At 46.6% G+C, this 25120-nt stretch overlaps 1 protein-coding gene and 1 long non-coding RNA gene across 2 annotated transcripts; one reads left to right on the top strand and one right to left on the bottom strand.

The window, feature by feature from the left end:
- Nucleotides 1-372: 372 nt before the first annotated feature.
- LOC135383421 (uncharacterized) lies at nt 373-2928 on the bottom strand. Its single transcript, XM_064612879.1, has 2 exons — nt 677-2928; nt 373-612 (listed from the first exon to the last, which is right to left on the bottom strand). Exons 1-2 carry the CDS (start codon nt 2919-2921, stop codon nt 593-595), a joined length of 2265 nt encoding a protein of 754 aa, XP_064468949.1. The 5' UTR covers nt 2922-2928; the 3' UTR covers nt 373-592.
- Nucleotides 2929-19265: 16337 nt separating this feature from the next.
- On the top strand, nt 19266-20503 carry LOC135383420 (uncharacterized). The gene is made up of 3 exons (XR_010419866.1): nt 19266-19601; nt 19774-19932; nt 20423-20503. It is a non-coding gene; the product is annotated as an uncharacterized LOC135383420 (long non-coding RNA).
- Nucleotides 20504-25120: the final 4617 nt, after the last annotated feature.

Below are 25120 nucleotides of genomic sequence, written 5' to 3'. Positions count from 1 at the left end.
CGCGGCGGCGGCGGCTTCAGATGGTTCTAACCTATCTCAGATAGCTCTATGAGATCGAACAGATAGGGAAAAAAATACCTTTCAACTAAAACCTATCTCAGATAACTCTATGAGATCGAACAGACAGGGAAAAAAATACCTTTCAACGTTTATTGAGTACATGTTTGAGGAAAAGCATGGCAGTTTTGGAGAGGTTGTTTCCCTTGATGCTGGGCATGGTTCCACGGAAGTGACGGATCATGTAGACGTCTCCGGGACAGCGGCTGAGAAAAATTTTGTCCTCCGTGAGTTGGCACTTCCGCGTGCACTGGATATCTTCGTAGCTGTCGCTCACGTCCAGCGAGTGAAGGCACGTACGCAACGATCCAGTAGCATTCCTGTCCAGGTTAATGCCGGACCGCATAGGTACCACGTGCCACTCTCTGATGGCCAAGATGTCGCCGGGGCATTCGTGCGCGTACGTGTGCTTATCCTTCTCCAGCTTGATGCTCGCAGTGCAGTTGCCGGCGTCCAGCGCCAGTGCGCACGAGACGAGCGAGAAGAGAACGAGGTACCACATCCTTCCAGTGACGCAGGTCAAATGACGCTACTCCTACTCATCCTCTGCATTATCTGTGCGGCGGAGGAAAGAATGCCGTGTGAAATCCCGCTATCTACGTCATCCACTCGAGCTTACCATATTCGCAGCTTCCGTACGGGTAGGAGTCCACGTCATTGTAGAGGTACCGTTTGTCGTCGTACGCCATCAGACTTCTTTTCACGTTTCGGATGGTGTACATGCACTGTTTCTTTCCCACTATTGACACCTGTTCGTGCGATACGCTAGCGTGCTTGAATAGGGTATCGCGGTACGTATCATGGAGGAGGTGTTTGCGCACAATGTTCTTTTTGACCCCTTTAGCTCTTGCAATTTGTTTTCCCCCGGCTAATTTGATAGAATACATTTTGGCTTTCAGGCATATTACTTCCTCGATGGGTACGCTACCCGTTTCACTTTTGAACGCGCCAAGTCTACCGCGATTCCTCTCGCTGTACAGTGGATGATCACGATCGAAGGAAGACAAGTCTAAATGCTCGTCGGCGATCGCGCGTAACTGATCTTCGTAGTCCTTGCAGAATAGGCCGAGGATCAGAGAATCCGTGTCAAAGTAGCAGGTAATCACCGGACAAGTGAGCTTGCTCAGCAGGGTTTCATAGTAGAACGAGTACATGGTTAACTTACTCAGTTCTAAAATCGTGAAGCCAATCTGCAGGGGGAAATCGCATCGCACTTTTCTTTTGCGCATTTCGTACATGACGCAATCGGGGGACAAAATTTCCATTCGCGCGCATTCCGCCCGACTCCCGAGGCGACTCGCTGTCTCCTCATCGAAGGCTACTCGAATGTCTCGCATATTAAATTTATTTAGCAACGTACGCCCGAAGACCGCATTATTTGAGATTTTATAGAAATTTTTCTCGAACGTCGTGCTCGAGGCGACGCGTCTGGCAACATTGTCCTCGATGTAGGGACGCAGGAATGGTGCCTGACGAAATTTTAGAATTCGGTGAATTTTCGTCACCCGCATGCCCAATCTACAATAGAGCGCGAGCAGCGCGTAATGAACGACGTACCCGACCTTGTCCTTGCACGTGAGCAGCAGCTTTTTGCTGTTCGCCGGTTGATACATTAACTCTTCGAGGAGCCCCCGCTGGAATGGTGAGAGCCATTCCTTCGGAACGACCGCCTTCTCGGGAGCCAGGGGGAAGTACCGCGTCAGCGCGTGGATAGATTTTGGATACTCCAAATCGCACACGTACACGTATCCCACGTCCGAATCCGTGGGATGACGCATAAAATCCACGGAGCTAAAATCCTCGACCCATTCGAAATCGCCGACGGGGAGGTGCTTTATCATACTGAAGCCGTAAAGATTGTTGCAATCTATGTACGATATGTACACCTCCTCCTTATCGGGATCGTAGCCACTGCACAATGGGTTGTTAGCCCGTAAATGACGCCTGCTCGCCTGACAGAGTCCGCCTCTAACACCCGATTCGATGGTCCGGTACATGTCCTCGTCGATGATCAGCTCCAATTTCGCCCGCGTGTAATTTAGAGCGCATTGCCACGAATAGGATGCCAGCGAAACGCAATGAAGCAATTCCAATCCGCGCGCGTCGTAGCACAGGCGCCGGAAGTGCTGCATTACGTCAGCATGTAACAGGGCATCCGTTTTCAGGTACAATGCATTATAATCCCTCAGATTCGAGCATCCAAAACGTTCAAATACGTGCAGCGCGTACTGATAGTCTTCGTCGCTTATATCCTCCCCCGTCAGATCGTTTCGGAAGGCGGATTTTGCCGGCAGAGCCAATTCGTCGTAGACCGCGAACGAGCTAACGTGGCTGTACGGGAATACACCTTTACGAAGCAAAATTTCGTAGTCGTCTCCAAATACCTGCTTCAGGCATTGGAACGCCTCTGCGCCCCCCATGGATTTGACGGTTTCCACGAGCTCTCCCAGCGACGAATTTAGGTACTGCATGGTATCTCTGAATAGGAAGGTGCCAATTTCGAACGATCGAACTTTTTCCATGGAACTGGCCACGATGAAGGGAGCTCGCTTCCACTCGAGAAGGTGAAATTCCCGCAGTAGTCCGGCCAAATCGTAGGCCAGATTGTGCACCATGATGGGCAGTTTTTCCCGCGTCGTGCACGCCACGTTACAGGGGTTGCACAGCGTTGCGATGTAATTTGTCTCGCCGGCAGTACAACGCTTGGAATGGTCGTGGTGCCGGACACGGGGTAGATCTTGCGCGAACTCCCGCCCGCAGTACGCGCAGTGGGTGGCAGCTCTGTGCCGCGCATGTTGCTCGTCATTCAGCACCATTTCGGCTGGGCAAGCGTTCAGGGCGATCATCTCATCTCGCATTTCCATCAGAGCTCTGACGCACTGCCTTGCGGAATCTTCACCGTGGTGCGTCCTGATGCGCATCACCTTCGAGTCGTGGGTGCGCACAAGAACGGCACAGAAGCTCGAGGTGACGTGACGCTGCATGCCAACACCGCGTGTCCAACGCGACGACGTAGTTATACTGCTGCTTGTACTGAATTTTAGTAAATTCTACAAAGTTTTTGCCCGGTTCGCAAAATTCCAATATGATTTCGTTTACGTCCGCGCACAGGCGACGATGTTTCGCCATGCTCTCTTCCTTCAGGAAAGAGCGCGTGCAGCGCTCGCACACGAAACGCCTCTTGTCTCTCATCAGTAACCGCTCGAGAGACTTGATTCCGAAAAAATGTTCATCTACAGCCAATAAGTGAATTTTCTTTTCATACTCGAGTTTTGGAGGTCGCGACACGTGCACTCCCTGATCGACGTACTCGTATACGTACACGGATATCTGGTTTTTGTCTTCAAATTCGTCCAGATCAGAGTAGGAAACGGGGAAGCGACTAGGCCACCAGTACTCCGCGGCATAGTTTTCACATTTTTTCCACGAATTCCTTTCCTGCGGGTGCAGGAGGGCGAGCGTATTGTATTTAAAACACTCACCCTCCTTATGTGCTGGTAAATGAATATTCGTCAGCACGTTCCTGCGTTTAGCCAAATGATCGGGAAGTGCCCCATTGCATCCGAATTTTTTAGTTTTCACCGCAGAAATGCATATTTGAACGTTTTGGACGTCGGTGGACACGAACCCGCTCCCTTCCCGCTGATAATTTTCGACGCGTCCCGTGGACTCCTGAATCGCGTCCATCAGGGTATTCGCGACGGCTCCGTCGCTGTGGACTTCGCGAGCAAACGCCATAAAGTGAGCTATGTGCGCGGTTATCTCCCCCCGAGTTTCCTTCACCATTAAAACATCGGAACAAATGCAAAACCTAAAGGGTATTCTTTGCGCTCTCAATATGGCGAGCATATCGTGAAAGTGACTCATTAAATATTGTCGCAAATCCTCTACCCCCTGATCGTGAACAGATGCCAATAGCGTGAATCTTTTGACGATACCTCTAAATGCGGCGTCAGTCTGGAAGAAGGGCAGGAAGGATGTATCCACGTCGGGGTGCGATCGCATCACGTGAGCATGCAGTGTAGGAGGTGCGCGGTCCCGAGAATCGTCGTCGTCGTCGTCCGATTCATCCTCGATATCGTGAGGATCAAAAAAGCAGAACACACACCGAGGCACTGAAAATAAACGCGCATCAGTAAGAAACGTGCAACAAGTAAAGGAGGGAATAACTTACTTGTGAAGCGAGTGAAAGCAGACTGTTCCCCCCCCTGAGGCGATCGCGCGGCTTATAAACCGGCATCCACGCTGCATGCGCCAACACGTCGGGGCTCGCTTGTTTCCACGCAGTCGTAAATCATGTGGCACCTCGAGGATGAGGCCGCGTTGGGGCCATCTGTTTAATATCAGAACGCGCGCGGCCGCAATGGTGAGCATTCACCATCGAAGAAAATGTTGCGTCAAGGTAATGTAAATAGGTCTTCTCCGAGAAATTGGGTCACCTTGAGTCGGTTGCATGTTCCAACACGTTGGGGTCGCCTGTTTTATATCAAAATGCGCTTCATGGTCAAAATGAGTTTATACTATAGAACGGTGAGCTTTGTTTTATTCTCGGGGAAGTTGCGTCAAGGTAATGTAACGAGAAATTGGGTCACCTTGAGACAAGCCCCAACACGACGGTGCCATCTGTTTAATATCAACAACGCACTTCCACTCATCGTGGCGGGCCCTAGTGAAAAAAAAATGTTGCGTCAAGGTGATGTAACGAGAAACTGGGTCACCACGTAAATCATGTTTTCCGAGGCCACGCATATTAAAACCAAAAGTAAACTGTTGTGCTTGATGAGACAAGTCTATCTGAAGGAAAATATCCCTATGAGCCCACCAGCTCATTGCCGAAACAAGCGCCAAAAACAAAGGGTTCGCTTATGCAGTTTCCAAATGTCCTTCGCGCGCGCATCATATATCACATGCTGTTCCCGTGTGATTGTGTAAACAGAATCGCACCACCCTTGCGCTCCTCCGGAGGTGCTTTATATAAAAGTCGCGATATATACAACTCATTTGAGGTCTGTGAAGCCGTCGGTCGACTCCTCGTGAAGCGCACAACGAGAAAGGTATGTTTCACTATTGTCTTCAAGATGAGGAAAGTTAGGTAATAGTCGTCCTCATTTTCAGTTCATTTGGCATGCGTAGAAACTTGCACTGAGAGATATGTCATCTATTGTCGAGAAGCTGGATAAACTAAAGAAACCCGGTGATGGAGACATTCAGAAAATGAGCATTGTTCCAAACAACGAAAAGCTCGACGTGTTGGACTTACGCAAAGTGGACACTATCTATGGGGAGTCCGTGTACGTGGAACTCCTGATGGACAACGATAAACGCGTGAAGGTGTACCTACCCAGTCGTTTTAGGCGACTCACGGATGAAGATTTGCAAGAAATGCGAGAATTACCAGATCTGAAACTAGAGAAGAAGGAGAGATTCAGGGATGGTAAAAGAGCCGCATCACCCGACATCATCTTTACTCACGCGAAGAAGAAGTGACCGCGACGAAAGTCCGCGTCCCATATGTAATCAGCGGGAAAAATAAAAATACATGTATTTCTGATTTTAAATGTTGCGTTGTTGTGATGGATTAGGAAGATAGGCTGATATGATGGGAAGCTCTATTGATAGAATGATATGATAGGGAGCTATAGCGCGTATTCATTGACTAAGCAAGTGTAGTTTGTGGGGAGCTATAGAGAATAAAGGACGCCAGGCGTTTTTAAGCGACAAACAACTTTTCTAGCAGCTTTATTGATTTTAGGTCATTAGCGGCGAGATTATCGGAAAACAGGGATACAATGCTCTTCAGTGATTTCCCTTTCGCCAACAATGTCGCCACAATACAACAGTACGCACCACACATTGGAGAATACAGGCTTTGGATACAGACATCATTATATTCGTCGACGGTGAGGCGTTTCAGCTCGGATTCGATGGGCGGCAATCCGAAGGAATCAAAGTAGATGAGGTCATCCTTCATTTTCGCGTACAAAATCCAGTGCTCCCCAGCTTGCTGTCGCCGATCGGTGTTCACCACGATTATACCCGGTCTATCCAGTGCGGGCAGACGATCGTCTCGAGCGTATACACCGCGAAAGAGCGCCGAAGTGTAATCGTTGTACTTCAGGAGTCTCTCGATATCTTGCTCGAACATTGCTAATCCAGTGTGACGTTCCTGTTCTTATCGATGGACATAATTCGCACACTCTCGGACAGTATCAATACGGTCGTGGGTTCGGCCAAGGCACGTCGGAACTTGAGTTGCAGACGAACGTTTCCACGCCTGATCGGTGACAGGTGGACGGAGGATTGATCGGGATCCAGGTCGTAGTACAGTAGGAACTTGTTTCCAACGTAGTGGTCGTATTCGTAGGAGACGTGCTTCTCACACAGCTGCTCCAGGAGGTTGAAGTAGCTTCGGTGGTTCAGGTTATTGTTGAAGTCGAACGTGTCTATTCGCTGCGTCCCGTTCACGGTGAGCGTCGCCGACTCAATGTCGCAGTTCACGAATCGGTACGGGTCCCGATTGAATGCTCCCTGGTAGGCTAGGGTGGGCACGAATGCGACCACCACCTTAGACGGTATCTTCTCAGGAAATAAATCTTCCAGGCATGCATCCAGGTTGCCAACTGGTAGCGAACGAATACGCGATTCACTTCCGGCCAGTGTGTAGAGAGCCTTGCGCTTCTGCAATTCCGTTTCGTGTCCGAGGAATAGGCTGGGAGACACGGTGATTTTCTTTATGTACAAAGTGGCACTCATGATTTCCACTCTATGCGTGTGCTGCTCCTGGTGGGTCTTCATAATGCGGAACGCGTCGGAGCCTTGATAAAAAACAAGCCTAATTTCCACTCCCGATATGAGTAGCTTAGGCTGCAGGAAAATGTCCGAGTTGATCTTGGAAACCAGGTCGATGGTCTTGCCGCCACGTGTGAGGTTGTATCGTTCGGCCGGTCCACGAGCGCGAATGTTGTTTTCCGTTTGACGCGCTTCTTCTTGCGTGTACAGACCTGCTTTATGCATGGTATTTTGCTCCGTGGTGCTGGCGTGAAGCAAAATATCCAAGTAGCTTCTATAGCTATACAAATCGTTATTCGTAATCATGGTCTGATTCAAGAAGACGGCTACGTTCTTGAAAAGCGAGCTGGCGAACGCGTTGACGGGGTAGACCTCGTCGTAGGTCGTCCGATCGCCAGCCTGTGTTTCCGGTAGCGAACCATCGTCACGTACGATGCGGACTTTCGTCACTATGTACGCGGAGTTCAAATCGAGATAGTGGTGCCCCAAATTCGAAAGCTGGAACTCTATGACGGAGGATATGTCAGCGACCGGGTAGAATACCTCATATTCCCCCTTCAGTATATGCCACTGCGTTCCCGGCACGGAAAATAACTGTGTTTCCGACTTATCCAACAGAGGAGTGTCGGGATGTACGACGTTAATCGTGTCCATCTCGCAACTAAATTGTGGCCGCGCAACCAGCGTGATTTATGCCGTCGAAGACGTCCGGTTTTCTCCTCTTTCTTCGCCCGCCAGCCCCTCCGAGGTCGCGGAGAATTTCACGGCCCGTATCTTTCGCCGATCTCTTAAGCGCACTTCGGAAAGAGTCTCCCTCCGACAGATTTTTGGCCACGCGCTTAGCGGCCGCAACAGCCGTCTTTTTTAAGTATGGCGATACGCGTTTAAAGAGTGGAATAGCGAAACGCCCGAGCTGAGAAAAGAAATTGCCTCCCCTCTGGTACAGGTGCGACTTGTATACCGTCGGAACGCCAAATCCGTAGATTGGTATCGCTTTAGTGTACATGCTTAAAGTGCAGCGTCAGCGTCGATCTACCGCGATTTTGTAGCGGTAGCTTGCGACCCGTGTCGTCGCGTATAGAGACGGTGATTGAGGAAATTTCGCGCTGCACTAACTTAAAATACTGAACGGGAAGAAAGCTGAAACTCAGTTGTTCTTTCGTTCTATCGTATACGAATGGAATTAATTTCAGTATCGGATGCCGCCCGTTTCCCACTACGGAGGGCGTGACGAGATCCGTGTATATTATAATACAGTTAATGGGAAGATCTATGGTCACTTCGTCGACGCCCGTATCGTTTTCCGTAAATACGGTTTTCGCGCCGAAACCCAGTAGGTACGCAAAGTAATCGGATAATGTAAGCGACACGTTTTCCCGCAAGCTCAACGAACACTTCCTCGCCCATGCATCGTACGTGAGGGAAGCCTCCGGCTGCAGACGCTCATGGATGGCGCTCACGAGAGCTTCGGGTGTTTCGTAGTAATTCGGTGGAAGTGAAATGCGCCAACTTTCCGTCTCTCGAGTGTTTATGTGGATGCGGTACGTCTTCACTATGGGATTACACGTGATGTGCTTTCGGGATCCTTCAACATGGATGTGCTTCACCTGAATGAGGTCCAGGAACTCGGTCGACAAGTTGAAATTCGTCGGGAGAGAAAGCGAGTAAGTGTTGTCTTTGTATTCCACCCGTGATTCTGTATCGTTCGTCGCTTTGAAGAATTCGTTGAACATGTCAGTAATGAGCGATCGGCGTTCTAAAATTAGATCGTTATTGATCACTATCACCCGGCGAACTCGCATCATAACGGCTCTTTCCTCCGCGAGCGGTAACACGTTTGGGACGGCGCGTACTTTACCGCCCTCCCGGTGATCTCTATCGATGTCGACAATTCCAAAGGCGAGATGCAGCGGTCTGTCGATTAGTTTCGCCGAGCGCACGCTCGACGGTAGCTTAAACACGTAGTGATCTTCCTCGTAAGTCCACTCTATCCCATATTCGGGGAATATTTTATTCAATAGCGTGTCCGTGTCTTCGAACGTGAGCTGTTTTGTTTGCCACTTCTCCGTTGATAGCGTTATCAGGTTATCAGGCGCTTGGTTCACGTTCAGGAAGCTGTTGGGAATGGAAAATCCCTCTAGACCGACGACGTACGAATCATCCAGGTGTAGTGGCTTATCTAACGCGATCGTGAAGTCATTCAGCGTATTGGACGGGTACAGGTCCATGCTAGCGTTCGAGAGCAGATACACGTAAAATTCATTTTCTGACATCGCTGGCGGGCACCCAAGAATCGTGATCTTTGGCGTATCCGAACCAACGAACCAAGTAGTGCAATACCCCGTTAATTTTCTTCTTTCTAATCACCGCGGATATGAATCGCTTATCGTACGAGGAAAGATGGTGGACGGGCTGCAGCTCCTGCTCGTAGAATGATCCCAGTATTTCTTTTCCCGTCGAATCTTTCACGTACACTACGGGCGGATCGGTCTTTCTCGTTCGCGACACCTCGAACACTTCGGCCGTCCACCTTTGATCGTAGCCTTTGGCGAACACGCCGCGGTCTAACGCGAGCCTCACCTGTTCCCCTGATTTATACTTGCTCTCGCGCGGGGTCGTCTTACGATTCAATCTGTTGAACAGAGCTACTTCATTTCCGGCGTTCACGTTTTTCGGCTTTTCGCCCGTGACGGAGTGTACCGAGTCGTTATAGTCGGCCACTATCTTCGGCAGCGCGTTGATATAATTAAACTTCCCTGTACTAGTGAAATGCCTGGCTATTCTTTCCCTAATTGTTCTCTGCACGCGTTCACAGGAGGCCGCTTTCATTCCGCTTTGTGTGCTATAGTGATTTAGCAGCGACTGAAAGTACTGACGAACGGGGGAACCCCAAAATTCGCTCCCGCGATCCGTGAGCAAATTCTTCGGAATTCCGTGACGGAAAACTCGTTGGAAGGCTTTCTTTACGTCTTGCGGGCGCTTTGTGCGAATGGGGACCATGTACAGGTACCTCGATAGCGTATCTATGACCGTTAGGATGTACCTGAAGCCCTTGTTAAATTTCTGATATTTGCGCATATCCAGAAGGTCTGCCTGATATAAATCCCGCACGTGAGTTGCGATGATGGAGCGTCGCTTAAATTTTTTCTTCACTGGCTTGTGAAGGGTGTAAGCATCTTCTTTTTTCAGCTGTTCCACAGCTTCTGCGAGCGTGAGCTTGTGATAACGTCGGTACCGATCCACTCCACCTAACCCTTTCTCCTTGATCTTTCTATAGGGCCCCATATTTGCTCCAGCGAGCAATGCGGTGTATTTTCAGAGCGCTTATAATTTTCGATACTTTTTTGTACCAGCGGGGTTTCTTGATGAGCGCGCTACGACGTGCTAAGTAGCTCACGAGAGCCACAATGTTTGAGCGATTGATTCGCTTCCCTCTATATACTAGCACATTATCCGCCTGCCAGGTGAATACTTTCTTCAATTCTTTTAGCACAGATTTCGCGCGTGCTTTATCAACGCCGGAGGGTAGAAGATTAAAATCGAATGGATTGGGTTCTGGTTCGGGCTCCGAATGGACAGGTTCCAGAGGAGGAGGAGGAGGAGGAGGATGATGGTGAGCTCGCTTCAGCAAGTAATAGAGGGCTTCCAGTATTTTGCCCACTTTTACATCGTCCGAATCGTTAGATTTCAGAACTTCACCTATTTCTATTCTATGAGCCATGACCGATGGCTTTGGATATCGCTCGCCCGGCGACTCCCGCCACGAGACTTGATAGCCCTGAGAGGAGCAGTGGAAGTATGGGAATGAGACCACCTCGTTGTCCCCTAATATATTTCTTCAACTGCCGAGGGCACTTATGAAGTGACTTGTAGGCGAGGAAGCGGAGGATTTTTTTGTGTTTCTTCAGGTTTTTATGAAGTTCCGTCAAAAGTGGGATATTTCCGCGTAGAATGTTCAGACAGATTTCTGAAAGGATTAGAATGTCGTCGCAGCTGAGCTCTTTAAGTAACTCTGCGCGGTGCGTCGGTTTGCTGGCGGCCAATACTTTGAGGAGCGTGAGATGTCTTCTAAGATCGGCCGTCATTTCGCGGGCGTAAACAGGAACTGCCGGTCGTGCGGTAAAATACCCGTTCGCAGGCTACGAGAGGGAGGTGTTTGCGCGTGCAGATCCACAACTAAATAACCGTGCGCCTTCTCCGTCACCTGGTTATATGCGTCGAGAAAATAGGAGAGCCCCTGTTTCCCGAATACCTGACGTCCGAAGGTTTCGATCTGTTGTACGGACCGCGCGTTCCAGAACAATACGATATAACTGGCGTTCAGCGATATCGTTCGAAAAGCGGCATTGTGATAGAACAAGGCTTGTGTCATCAGGATCACGGACGCATTCTTATGGTGGCTACCACGTACAAACAGCGACTCTACCTCCGATAGAACCCCCTTTTCCGTGATTTGATCGTCAATAACTATGAGAGTGGGATATCGCTCATCCCAATCTGCGGGTATCCTGTCCATAAAGTCCACACCGTCGAAATCCTTTTCCCAGCCGGCTGCATACTTTCGTACGTAGAGTATCTTCTGCGGTGGAATGCTAAATAATTCGGGGTGTCTCATTATATTCTGCGTGAGCACCGTCTTCCCACACATGGACGCGCCGGAGATGAGAATTCGAGCAGGGTGCTGGAACTGCATGCGCATCGTGGAATAACTTGAGCAGACTGTGTACCGAGGTGTGATGCATCTTTATTTTCATCCATAGCTCCTAGAGCGATTGATGATCGTCTCCAGGACTCTTATTTCTTCCTGACATAGTTCCTGAAGCTCGCGCAGTGATTGCTCCCTGTAAGCCGACAGGTACTCGTGCAAGATTTCGCGTATGATTTCCCGCAACTTGCTTGCGGTGATACGGGAGCGCAATATGTGGCAGCACATCTCGACGAAGTTCTCTCGCTCGTGTGACGCCTCGAAGCGGAACCGCGTGGAGTTGATGCACCTGAGTCGCGCCATCTGGTGGCACGAGGTAAGTTTGGTTGTATGAGATAGAGACATTGGGTTAGAACCATCTGAAGCCGCCGCCGCCGCCGCGCACCGTCTGGTGGCAGGCCAATCGGTATAAGTTTGAACATCTAAGATAGGGCCGCAACGGGCCGTCTGGTGGGTGCCGGTGAAGGCAGTGGCGGCGGCCAATCAGATGGGGGGGCTGGGAGAGTGCGCGGACCGGCTTAGAATGCACCAATCAGATGGGTAAGTTTGGACATCTGAGATAAAGCCGCAGCGGGGTCGCTGCCGCCGCGCCTGGACCAATCAGCGGTCGCGCCGGCCAATCAGCGTGAAGCCCGGTGGGGGCGGGGCGGAGTCAAGTAATGAACATAAACGGGCGGGGGCGGAGCTATGGTGAACCAATCAACGCGCGCGCGATCAGTAGCGGTGGCCAATCAACGGGGGGGGGGGGGGGCGCGCGCGCGGAGCCAAGTAATTAGCATGAAGGGGTGGAGCTACGGTAAACCAATCAATGCTCAGTCAAGGCTTAGCATGAGCCAATCAGCGTGTGAAGTGGGGGCGGAGCCAATTAATTAGCATGAAGGAGCTACGGTCAACCAATCAAAGATCAGTAGGCTTAGCATGGGCCAATCAACGTGTGAAGTGGGCGGAGCTAATGGCGGCCAATCAGATGGCTTTGGATTTGGCTTGTGTTGGCTTAGAACTGGATTGTGTTGGCTTAGAATCGGCCATCTTGGATTAGAAAAAGATGCCGTTATAGCGCTCGGTTCTTATGCCGGCACCGTTATTATGCAGTATTAATCAATACTACTCACGCTCTGGTAGTGGTCCAGGATGACATTCTGAATAAAAGATCTGCTTTCACTCACAATTTGAAACAAACTGAAATGCCATTCGTCGATCATATTGCGCAATCGGATTAAAGCAGAATAATTTACTCACTTCGGAAGTTTTCTTTTTCTTTTTATCTAGAATGACTACAAAAAAGAATCTTGAGCTGAAGACTTCCAGCATTCCAGTTTTGTAGGCACGCTTGTCAGGATCCACAGGAAACGCGAAGATGGATACCTTGAGAGAACTGATGTTCTCCGGCTGGATCAACGTAGAAGAACAAATACATACAAAGCCTGAAATTGCCTAAGAAATTAACGATGAAAGGTGGAAGTCATTGAAAAGGTGAAGATGTAGGTTCCAGTCCTACAGCTGGCTAACCTTTTCAGTGACTTCCACCTTTCATGGATGGATACCTTGCCACCTCCCGAAAATCCAGAGCCACATTTCATAACACAGCATGTTTCTGGCATGCTACTAGCACGCAGTTATCACGCGACAACCGCCAAAACACGTGTAGCGCAATGGGATGTGCAGATGAAAAAGCAGATATAGCGCACCTATAATCAGCAGAACACCCCGTGACATATTACAGGTCAGATGTGAAAGACCTGTAGAAATTGCTGACAGAAGACATATGCAGAATGCAATGGTGACAAGTCGACAGTCTTTCATACTTGCTTCATCAGATTGACCCGAGCTGAAATTCCGTATTCCGTCCAGCATACCGAAACCTATGCAAACAAAATCGTTTTCGCCTTATCGTTCCGCACTCTTAAAAAAAGTGTGTACTTCAACTCCTTTTTTTTTTGCCACATATATAACACCCTTTTCGAGAGTACAATTACGCTCAAAACTCATTACTCCCCGGCAGGGAGAAGCTGTTATGCCACTCCCTTGAGGGAGTTAGGAGACACCCTTTTGAGCGTAATTGTACTCTCCGAAAGGGTGTTATATATGTGGCAAGGAAAGGAGTTAAAGTACACCCTTTTTTTTAGAGTGCGTATGGTCAACAGTTTCTCCATAAAGTCGGCAGGACTATTTCAGCAAAGTGTCCAGTGTGTGCACCTATGAAAAACACGCAGCACAACGTTATGCATCCGAAAGAAATGCATTGAAGTCTGCTCTAGACGGCTTGGACAATAGAACCTTCGATATAGTCAAGGTGCTGAGTGTATGGGAACCCAAGAGAGATGCGGCGTTATGAGCTCTTGTCAACTTTGTAGGGAGCAATGATATGGAATCTGTATTTTAGGACCGCATTTTATAGGCATCGGTCCCCCTTTCTGTTCGAGTTCCCCGTTCCTGTTAGTTTTTCACACTTCAGTTCACTTCTAGGGAATGCAGTTACGCATGTGCATATACAGTTCGGTGACTGGAAGCGGTCATGTTTTTCTACTTTTATGTTTTCATTTTTTTCTTTCTACTTTCTGTGGGTTCATTTAGGTGATCTTTGTGGGAGTGGCAGAATTCGTCAGGTGACGAATTCAATACCTTCCCTTTACTTGTAGATATACAGTCAAACTCCTTTACAACAAAACTCAGGGGACAGCAAAAAAAATAAAAATAAAAAAAATGTCCATCATTGGACCTATAGGGCTCCAGCGGGACCGCAAAAAAATTGCTGTAGTGGTATTTCCGTTAAAGAGGTGTTCGCTATAAAGGAGTTTGACTGTATTCAAACTCAAGCTCAGTCTCCTACAACTTTCAACAGTTTTTCTATTTCCTTTATCAGTTTACATCTGCATAAGAGTGCTCTTTTTTTCTTTTTTGACGCGAAATACTACTTATTTTTCTCGAATCGTTTTTCACATTCCAAGTGCACAGTTTTCAAAGTCAGCTTATATTTCTTTCTCATTGTCTACCAAGTGCAGTTTCGCACGTTACCAGCGCCATGGCCGAGCGACATAAGATGTCTCGCTCGTTGGTGGTGGCTAAGGCCGTGCTGAAGACTGCGAAGTGGTTGGTTCGAATCCTACCGCCGGTTGTGTTGCCTCAAGTTTTTCGTGGATTTTCCACGAATGTCGGCGCAGTTCCGCCAGAAGTCGGCCAAAGACGCATACTAACCCCCCTGTCCCCCACTCGTTTCCGCTCTCCTCCCTCCATCTGTCCAAATTTGTACGTTGCTCATAGCCACAGTTGCTTCGCGATGCTAACATGGAATCAAATAATTGTACACACACCCGACTACTAAATAACTGCACCGCCCTGTTCTTTGTATACAGGGTGTCCCAGCTAAGTGTATACAGATTTTTAAAACAGAAGACGCGTCTTTCCTTCACCCCCAATGTGAGAGGGAGAAAGAGCACACTATCGGCTCTCGCGTCCTGGAAAAAGATTAAAAGGAAACAGAACATGAACCCAAGATAAGGCCACTTCCGATAGAGTCACCCGATACATTTGTTTTTGTTTTGTTTCCGCAAGTTAAAGCTCATCTTCGACGCATGAGGCGGCACTGTGCTCCTTCCCCCTCACACGTTGGGGATGAAGGAAATACGCGGCTGCGAAGATGCGCAATGAACAAACTAAAGTAAAAAATGGCGTTCCTTCACTAATTTTTTGCGGGCGATCTATGGAACCGATTTTTGTTCTGAAAACGGCTACGATATCAGGTGATCGAAACGAACAGATGTTCTCATTGGGACAACTTTGTAGCTTTTATAATTAACAAGTTAATTAATGAAAGTTAATTAAGACATTGCCTTTGGACTTTGCTAATGCCCTCCTAGGGAGTGCCCTTCAGCATATCCTATATTGCAATTGATTTCATCTTGGAAATATGTTATATATTTTTTTAAAAATTCTGTATACACTTAGCTGGGACACCCTGTATATCTCTGTAGGATGTCTTTGGTAACTATACTCACTCCTTTGTGTACGGCCAACCATGGTGTGGTCTGATGTTAATACGGCCCGACTTTATTTGAGTATTGAGTCCCCTGCTGTACATGAATTCTGATCAGGAATGATGGAATGTCCCGGAAGAGCGGATGTGCCGGGAAGCTTCTCAGCCTGTGGCTTCGCTCGAGTACGTCACCAACACTGCTAACTGGATTGTCCAATGAAGCGAAGTAGTAGTGTTGCGGCGGCGTCGTTCATGGGTCGCCAGAATATGCTATGTGATACCCTTGATATACTATGTGCTTCATTTTAAGCAAAGAGCCACAGCACTGCACGAGATATTACTCCCAAAAATATTTTGTTTTTAATGTGTCGTATTTGAGGAGAATAACGCAGTGAGCACACTGAGGGCTCTAGCGTCACAGGAGGGACAGCTTCGGCATTTCGTATTGGTTCGTCTACAGTTCTATGTGAAGCATGTCTTTCTAGCTTCTGCATCTCCGTTGAAAATTTTCTCACTGAAATATAAACGTTTCAAGGATTTCAGTGATTTTACCATTCTTTCACTACGTCTAAATCGCTGAGAAAAGAATTGAGAATTTGTTATTAGAAACCAGTTCTTGCTGCCAAACTTGCTAATTTTGAGTTTGTTAGAACGTGTAGTTATTGTCATTCAACATGTTAAAGTTGGGGTAATTTTTATGTGTTTCCCAGAATTCTCCAAACCCTAAATTTTGCAGCAGACTACGTTTAGCTTTAAAGCTTCTTCGGTGCGGTAGAACGCTGGCGACAGGCTTCCCTAGGGGGTATGGTTTTTGGTCGCCTTCAGAGCCCTCTAGCGTCGGAAGGCGGCGTTTGATGCTAATATTGGGGATTTGGTGTATGTCTGCCACTACAATGAACTCTGATTTTTTTGCGTGTCAATCGGCGATGCTCGAGCAGCACCGTTAGATCACTTGGCGTGCACCACCATGCATACAATACATTGAACACCTTACATCGGTTAAATTCGTCGCCCTTATATTCGTCCAGTATACGTTTATTTTCAGCGACTCTGCGTTGATTTTTGCCCCTAAATTGCCTAGTCCTGCAGTGTGCAATGACAGAGGTTCCATTGTTTCCTTCTGTTTGATTCACAAACTGAGCCTATAATGGAAATATTATGTACGTACATACACCTACTTCGTAACAGTCATCTCGATCTGAAAGCGTTTCGACTGCACTGACTTTTTCCTGTGTCACCATTTGGGTTTCGTCCATACGCCCAATTGGGGCGCCCCGTTCAGCATTGTTTTACGTTGTTTAAAAGCCGCTGTTGCGATTACGGTTAAGTGCCGTTGTGAAACACTGACAAACGCCTGTCAAAATTACTGTATCGTTTCGATTGCACGGGCATGAAGGTGCGGTAAATGACAAGGAGCAGTACGAGCAGACTATGAACGGTTCCGTGTTTTTAGACGATTTAGACTATATTAGACAGACAGAGATCCGTCTTCACCCCACACACTATTCGCCATGCGCTCCCCACACACATTGAACTGACCAGCGTCGCTGACCAGTGGCAGCTCTTCCTCATGTTTCGTCACACATTCGCTCAAACCTCGTGACGTGTGGCGTCATTTCATGAAGCCATGATATTGATAATGATGATGATGATAATTAGGGGTTTCATGGCGCAACGACAACGAGGATCATAATGCGCCAAAACTCTGTTGAAGTTTAAAGGGACCGAAACGTGAATATAAACCTATCGAAACTTTATGTTCAGCGAAAAGCTTGAACCTTCAAAAGTTCAAATATCAAAGAACTCCGCTGAAATCGCTGTAGTTTTTCTGAAATCAAATTTTCCATAATTGCATGTCCAGGGACCTAGTAGGAAACCGAGCAGTCTGTCAACAATTGCATGACCCCGCGCCATCTGTCGAGGACGCATGTAATACACGCACTTCCGGGCGCTAATCCGGCGAAAACGAAAATGGCAGTGGGCATTTGTGACCACTTTCTAGGTCGTGAATGTCGAGCCTCTTGAACATGAGTGCGCAGGAATTCCGCATTCGAGAACTGTCGCTCACACAGAACTGTTGTTCGTGCGTTAGCGTGGTGGAAAGTGTGTTCTTCGCAGCAGAAGATTCCTCGTCCAGAGATTAATCGGAGTCACATTTGTCCTCAGCAGTAGCTCACCGTGCCGTGAACATGCACTGCTTTGCGAAATTTCCATGTATCAGGAGAGAAGCACTTGTGTAAGCCGAAACAAGCGCTGTTTTTTCGTCGTGCAGGTGTTCATGTGTGAAATGCAAACCGACGGATACTACGGTTTTTTTTTTCTGCCGAGATGTAGAGAATGCGTGTGGAAAGCAGACAGACAATTGCATCAGTACTAACGAATATTTCGAAATACTGTGCCTTGACACCGAAGTACTGCAAGTGTCTTTTACATACATCCGAGAAACTGAAGAGCATGGTCTTTATGCGCTACTTGAACGGAAAACTGGACGGAAAACCCTTATTTCTGCAGGAAATTCCGTTGCACCACCTGTCTTCCATTCACAAGAAGGATAGTGGGTGCTCCGAGAAAATACAATAGCAAGTACTCCACTGGATCTCGATCTGCGTCATGCATGCAATTAGGGATGCTTTCCCATCAGTGCGCAGACTTGTAGAAATGTTGATGTCAGCATATTTTCATTTCGTGCTTGCTGCGAGTTTTTCTCATTGCTTTTTCTTTGCTGTCACAGCATATTATAATTTCTAGTTTGTTCCTGGAGGGTTAACCTGTGGGCATAGATGTGTTTGTAGGTTATACTCATGTCTCAATTGTATATGTGAGGAGTAAGTAAGATAATTTTCATCAGTGTCATTCAGCTGAACTGTGTTCATAACCTTTTAGTATACTTCTCAGTGACCACGTTTCCAAATGTCAATTAATATTTGAACCAAGATTGGGATTTAACACTTAACTCTGTTTTGCTAAACGGAGTACTTGTAACTGATTCATTATCACGTCACCAACTAACATTTGTAAAGAAGGACTTGAGGGCTGACTTCAATTATTATTAACCCGTTATCTGGGTTCAAAGTTAACCATGCACCATTGGAGTGCATAGTACTCCAAAATGACTAAATAATTTATTGCGTAAGTTCTCTGTCACCGTAATTGAGATGTACATTTGTAAAGTATTTTTGACAGCCCTGCAAATTGAAACTGGCTTCAGTGTACACTACAAATGCATCGTAACATTTGATTGAAATATAATATAAGAGCAGAAGCAACGTTTTGTCACAACTCAAACTATATCTTTCTTTTTTATTGTCCAGGGGAGCTATTCTCGTTAAAGGGACTCTGACCAGAAACTGTGGGAGCTCTTTCGTACTTGTAGTCGATAAAGCACCCAACAAGGACTCTCCATGCGAAAATTCACGCATTAAAACCCCACAGTTTCTCTAAACTCGAATTTTAAACATTCGGCTTCATCCGAGTGCAGCACGCCTAGCGTCAAACCGAGAAAACATACGTTTATATAGAATATCCACCCCGGCCCACCATCAAGATGACGTCAACACGGGGGCCACTCGCAACACCCACAATTGGCTCAAACGCGTCACGTGGAAACGCAATATCTGTCAATTTCCTTCATGAAATGGCATTTCTACGTTAATATGTTTTTGTTACAGAGCCTCAAAAAGAAAAATATACCCTGCGTTTATCACCTGCAACAGTTTCTACGATTTTCTTTTCAATCTGTACACGGCGTTCGATATATGCTTCCGTATCCGGTCAGCTGTAATGGATGCCGTATGCCGAGCTTGCGAACTGCGAACTTGTGTGACTCCCGGTTCATCCTTTTTATTCGGGTCATTGGGTTGGTGTTGGAGTTGGTCACCATATTCTGAACGTTTCACCTATCGTTGCGGTGTACTGTTCTTGATCTGCTGCGAAGCGACGAACCGCAACGGCAGTCACTCGCCTCAGCGAACTTCTGTCTGCTGCATCTCAAAGGAGCATGGGGACCTGATGATACCTTCAACTAAAGAAACCAAATGTGCTCTCGTGTGGTCCTGACGGAAAAGTAGTATCAACAAGGTTAGCACATTTATTTTTCAGTTCCAAGTCTAGGTACTGACAACCATGCAGGTGCAGTCGATCATTCTCGTAGCTGTTGTGTAACGCGTATGCTTTCTTACATATCCCACAGAACCCTCCACTTTTTCAACCAAGTTATCTTTATGAGATCCTTCTGATGGCTTCTTACTAGGCTATGCCGCTCCGAAGCATTGAGATGACGAAGCGTCGTGGTAGCTGCACCTCTGCCTTCGAAAGATGAATCAGTTATTCCACACTGTGCTTACTGGCTTTGTATAGAGTCTGGCAAATCCGACAGACTTGGACTGCCTTTTTCAAGAAAGTTTGAAATGTAAGTATGTGTATATTGGTTTCACATATCCACCACATATTGAGCGTGTGTATGATTGTACTTTATATGCTACAGCGTATCAGCGTACATTATTATTCAACACGTAGTGTGGCAAACTCGACATCAGTCACACAAAGCCAACAATTGCCTTTTCTACAATTGCTTATTTTTATCATATCATGTTTTTGTCTATATCTCAATTTACCAACCAACAAAGTATATTATTTTAGTATAATCGTCTTGATATTTAACAAGTCACAGTTTTATCATGGTTTTGGCGCACTATAGCCCGAGTTGCTTATGCGTCACTAAATTGAATCATCATCATCTTCAACTGCCATTATTCAATTGAAGTGCCAGGTGGATATAATGATATGGCGAGATATATTTTTTGCTGTCATCCTGGAATTGCTCATTTCATAGTCACCGTGAAGTTTGTTTTCGTTTTCAGAAACATTAAGAGGACTAAAACCAAACACTTTTCTTTCAGAGCATCCCTTATGCACCTGCATTTCAATTCCAATCTGTATTACAAGAATGACAGACCACTCAACAGAGATGAACATCTGAAAATGAAAGAGCTGGAATGAAGATACGTTAATCTGTGTCAAAGGTTCTTAATATGTGTACTAGTCGAGGACATTAATTCTCAAGCTTATTCCTCTCTTCAGAAGAGGTGACAACTATGCTCCTTCTATCTATTAACCAGCTCCACTTTTTAGGGTTCCCTGTAAACTAATGGAGGACATCATGTACTACCATGTCGATTCCTTTTTTAAAATTCCAGCATGGCTTTAGAAAAGGGTATTCAGGCAAAACTAACGTAGTGGAATTCGTTCACATCATTTCAAACTGTCTTGATTTCTGGGTCCACGTAGATGTAGTATTCTTTTTATTTTGTAAGGGCTTTTGACACTATGCTCTATGCTCGCGTGTTGGCCAAAGTAGCCTAATTAAAATTTGATCCTGCTACCTGGATATGCAGTTTCTAACCGTAACCGTGGCGACAACTCGTGAGGAGAACCTATCATATCGCCACCATGCAGCATTTGTTATGTTACAATCGTTTCACATTTTAATCTAGTCAAAAGCAAGGACTTTTGGTGATCGGTCTTGCATGATTACGTGCCCCTCCGTTATGTAACACCACACTGGGTTCTTCAACCTATGATAGATAAATAAATATATTGCCAAGTAAATTGTCTACAAGGCTCGTTATTCCATTTCGCCACACTACCACAAGCAATTGTGGCCCAGGGTATGAAGCTCGCCACTAATCATCATTCAAATAAAGTTCATAATGTAAAATCCTTTACTCAGAACACTGGCTTAACACAACAATTAAGAATAAAGAGAGTAAACATTTCATTGCCTATCCAGGTGGCATCATCCCTCCAACAGAGAACAATCAAAAACAACATCAAAGGAGTCAAATCAGTGGTCCGCATTCCTTTCATCCAACGTATTTCATACGCTATTTGGAGGGCACTGTGCCCATCAGGCATTTTGACTGTGCATATCAAGTTGAGTGCATAGAATGCGATGCAACCTACATTGGCGAGATAGACAAAAGACGTGGGACAAGACTAAAAGAGCCAGTTGCCAGGGCTACTAATGCTTAGCTTAACTAAACAGGACCGAATCGGTCTACCACTGCTGTCCTAAGGGACATATATTTTGATGGTGCAGTAACCTTTGCTCATGACTAGCGATGGGGCCCTAGAAAGTTCTTAGAATCCTGCTTTATCAGGTGTGATGCTTCAGCCTGTAATACATACCGTGGCCCCCTATCGGATGTGTAAGATTCCCTCTTAGATAGGCTGATGTGCTCATCTTTGGCCTCTGTTGTACTGATGATGCCACCCGGATAGGCGACAAAACGTTTACGCTCTGTTTTTATTCGTTGTGTTGAGCGGTGTTTGCAGTAAAGGACGCTACATTATGAGGTTGTCACCCGGCTTTTGGAATATATTTTCAAATAAAGTTGTTGTTTTACAAAGCTCAATACATTGCAGAAATCATTATTGCTGCCTATTGTTTTGGGGGTGCCATCCTTGCAGTCACATGAAGCACTGAAGGGCCAACTTAAAAAGTAAAGGCAATCTGATTTATGTTCTTGCCGACATGGCACAGCGTATGTACGAGGTAGCTCCATTTCAGAAGCCTGAGAACACTCAAAGCAATTAGTGTGCTAGCATCAGATATGGTGTACAGCATTACATATTTGCTTTTGCTAGGGCAACTAAGAAGGGTGGATAGAAAGGCAGTTACAACCTGTTTCCACAAAAGACACTCAGATTCATTAGCAATTTCCTCCAAGAGAGCCAAGGCTTTTTCTAGATTACTAGAACATGGGTACCTGGTTATAAATAACAAGAATTCATCTACCAGAAGTCAGTGTTTCACACACCCTGCTTTCCATCAACACTATTAAAAGCTGTGTCCCCCAAACCTGCACAAAATTCCTGGAGAGTCTTTACTGGACACTGTTGCTGTCCCTCTCACCAGGTGCTCTCTATGAACCCGATTCACAGTTCTGGATGCACTGCCTGAGCTAACTTCAGCATGCTTTCCCAACACAAATGGTAACTGCTATGAGGAGTGTTGTACTTACTGAAAGCAACATAAAATGCTGTACCTTGACAGGTAATGTTGATATCCTTCTTAAGACCGTAGAGAGATGTTCCTTGCTCCCTTTCTTCCAAATCTTACTATCAGACGCAAGCCCACTTGCCACCAAGCCAATGAGTTGTGCCTCACAGTCAGTGCAATCAAGGGAATCTATCACTGAGGCTCAGAAAAGCTGTTTTCCATCGGGATCTGATCCAGCACTGAGCCGTGAGTAGCCCCGTGAAAGTACCAGGGTTTCTTCGAATTTTAGATGTGCCAGCGTTTGTTTTCCTCCCCTCCTTCTTTTTATGTAGTAGCTGATTACTTTAGCCTTGTACTGCTTTGGAGATTGAAGATGTGGAGATGATGTAAGAGGTGGAACTAGGCTTTATGCAAAATGAGGCAAAGTGTGACTACGTACAAATCTTATGAGAATGTTTATGTATCATTCACACAAAGAGAGGATACGTGTTACATCTTTTTCCGGTTTTTGATATTTATTTATTTATGAATATATCTCAAAGGCCATTGCAGGCATTACATGAGGGGGGAACATCAACATGGGTCACTTAACAAATACGGAAGTTACAAGGAACATACATATTTGGAAGACAAGACTATTTTTCGTTCGTTCATCAGTCTTGCTCGAGAAATTGTTCACAGTAGCAATGGTACACAATGTCACGAAAGGAGTGCTCATCTATCGTTCCGCAAGACTCATTAAAAAGCACTAGTGCTGTGTTTCAACACAAGATGTTGAACTCATGAACCATGCATCATCCTGAGAGCTATAGATCATCCTAAATACAGATGCTGAATTATTTTAAATGTGATAGACGAGCTGTGCGAAGAGGTACCCCCAGTTAGGATCTTGGGTACTTGAAGCCTGTGGCATTTACTGTGGGAAAGGCTTGCCAGACCCTCTTCACTGCACAGGCTGGGATGACCATGATCTTGTTTTTCCCAAGCTTGTGCCATACTCACCTTGCAAACTGGCGATACGCAGTGTATCTGCATGTACACAGATGTACATAAAATATAGTTTAGGCAAATAGGTAACCGGTTACAGTACAGTGTGTGTGCAATGTCATTTCTACATGTACCTGAGAGCAACTGCAATTTACCTGCCCACACCTTGTACATTACTACACATGCTGTGTTCTTTTAGAACCCAACATTGTTTTACTTTTCACTGAATCGACAATCAAGAACACTCAATATCGCTAAAAACCTACGCTAAAACCTTATGTACAGGGCAATACATAAAAACGTGACTCAGGACACAGCACAGTGACAATTACAAAATTGCCTACATTGGTTTTCTCCAGTTCAGAGTCGTGTACTGTATAGCCTTTTTATGTGCTGCGCCCTGTACTGGAGTTTTTAACGACTTTATTGCAGGACCAAACCAGTTTTGGGCGCCCAAATTTTAACATCGTTCGACAAGGACACATGTGACTTACTTGTGAATATAGTCGCTCATGGGTTCGCGCTGCCCACGGAGTTCAATATGCGACCTTCAGGACAGTCATATTGAAGAATAGAAGTTGGAAATCTTTGTGGGTTGTAATGCACTCATACTGCAGTCATTCGGCAGTGTTTTCGAGCTCCTTGCAGCACAAGCATTCGATCTCCTTCGGCATTATGACACACCAGCCACACCGGCACCATGAACAGCAAGTGCGCATTAGATATCAGAACACGAAATTTCTGAGAACGTTTACATGTTCGATCACAGTGTGCGTTAAAAAGCTCATCGCTTACCTGAAGACAGGCGACTCATGCTGTTTGCTTCATCTGTGACTGATGTTCGTAGAGCTCTAACTTCGTCTCGCATTCGCGGCATCGGCGACGTTTCGAAAGCCTACCGAGCTGTTCAGCACGCAGAATTTTCCTCTCGATCGCAGAAAAGTCAGAAAGTTCCGGGCTCGAAGTCTCCGCATTTCTTCCTTCGACGTCCATATTGAAGATCGCTTTCCGGACGGATGCCGGCGCTCTCACAAACTCACTAACAACAGAACTTCCGGTCCGGGCGCCCAATGAAACGTGGCCCTCGTGATTTCGTCACGCACACGGAAATTGGCGGATGTCCACTGCAAAGAGGCTAGATTTCGGCCCCGATTACGCGAGTTGAGGGGGAAAAGCGAAGCCAGTTTTCAGCTCCCCGTTTGGCAAACTTTGCCTCCGCGCACAGCCAAAATATTTCGCGTGTGGCTTGGAGGCATATTATACCTTCGTAATAGATGCAAACGAAATATTTGTCGAACTTCTGGTCAGAGTCCCTTTAAAGTAAGCTACCTGCTTACTTTACACGTCACGAGCTGTTGGGCTGAGCCACCGCGACAAGCTCCGCCTGAACGATCCGCCCATTTCTAGGGACATTTATCCCCAGCGCATACACAGCGTGTAGAGCATCACAGCTTAGACCTACAGTGGCGCTGTGTACCGGATTTAAATAGGTTGTATGGGAAAAAAGGAGAAACAATAGTACATCGGTTTAAACATGCAGGAATAATTATGACGTCCTGATATTGTAGTTGCTATGGAATATCTCTCATGAACGGAGCTCTGGCAGTTT

The sequence above is a fragment of the Ornithodoros turicata genome, chromosome 2 (assembly GCF_037126465.1).
Source record: "Ornithodoros turicata isolate Travis chromosome 2, ASM3712646v1, whole genome shotgun sequence".
Classification (NCBI taxonomy): Eukaryota; Metazoa; Arthropoda; class Arachnida; order Ixodida; family Argasidae; genus Ornithodoros; species Ornithodoros turicata.
The sequence above is the reverse complement of the archived record's forward strand: the minus strand, read 5'-3'. Positions and strand labels throughout refer to the sequence as shown.

Excerpts from the sequence above, each read along its gene's own strand:
- LOC135383421 (XM_064612879.1), bottom strand. The coding sequence starts at position 2,921 with ATGGAAATGCGAGATGAGATGATCGCCCTGAACGCTTGCCCAGCCGAA. Across the intron at positions 613-676 it reads GTACGGAAGCTGCGAATATG|ATAATGCAGAGGATGAGTAG; the intron begins GTAAGCTCGAGT and ends TCCGCCGCACAG.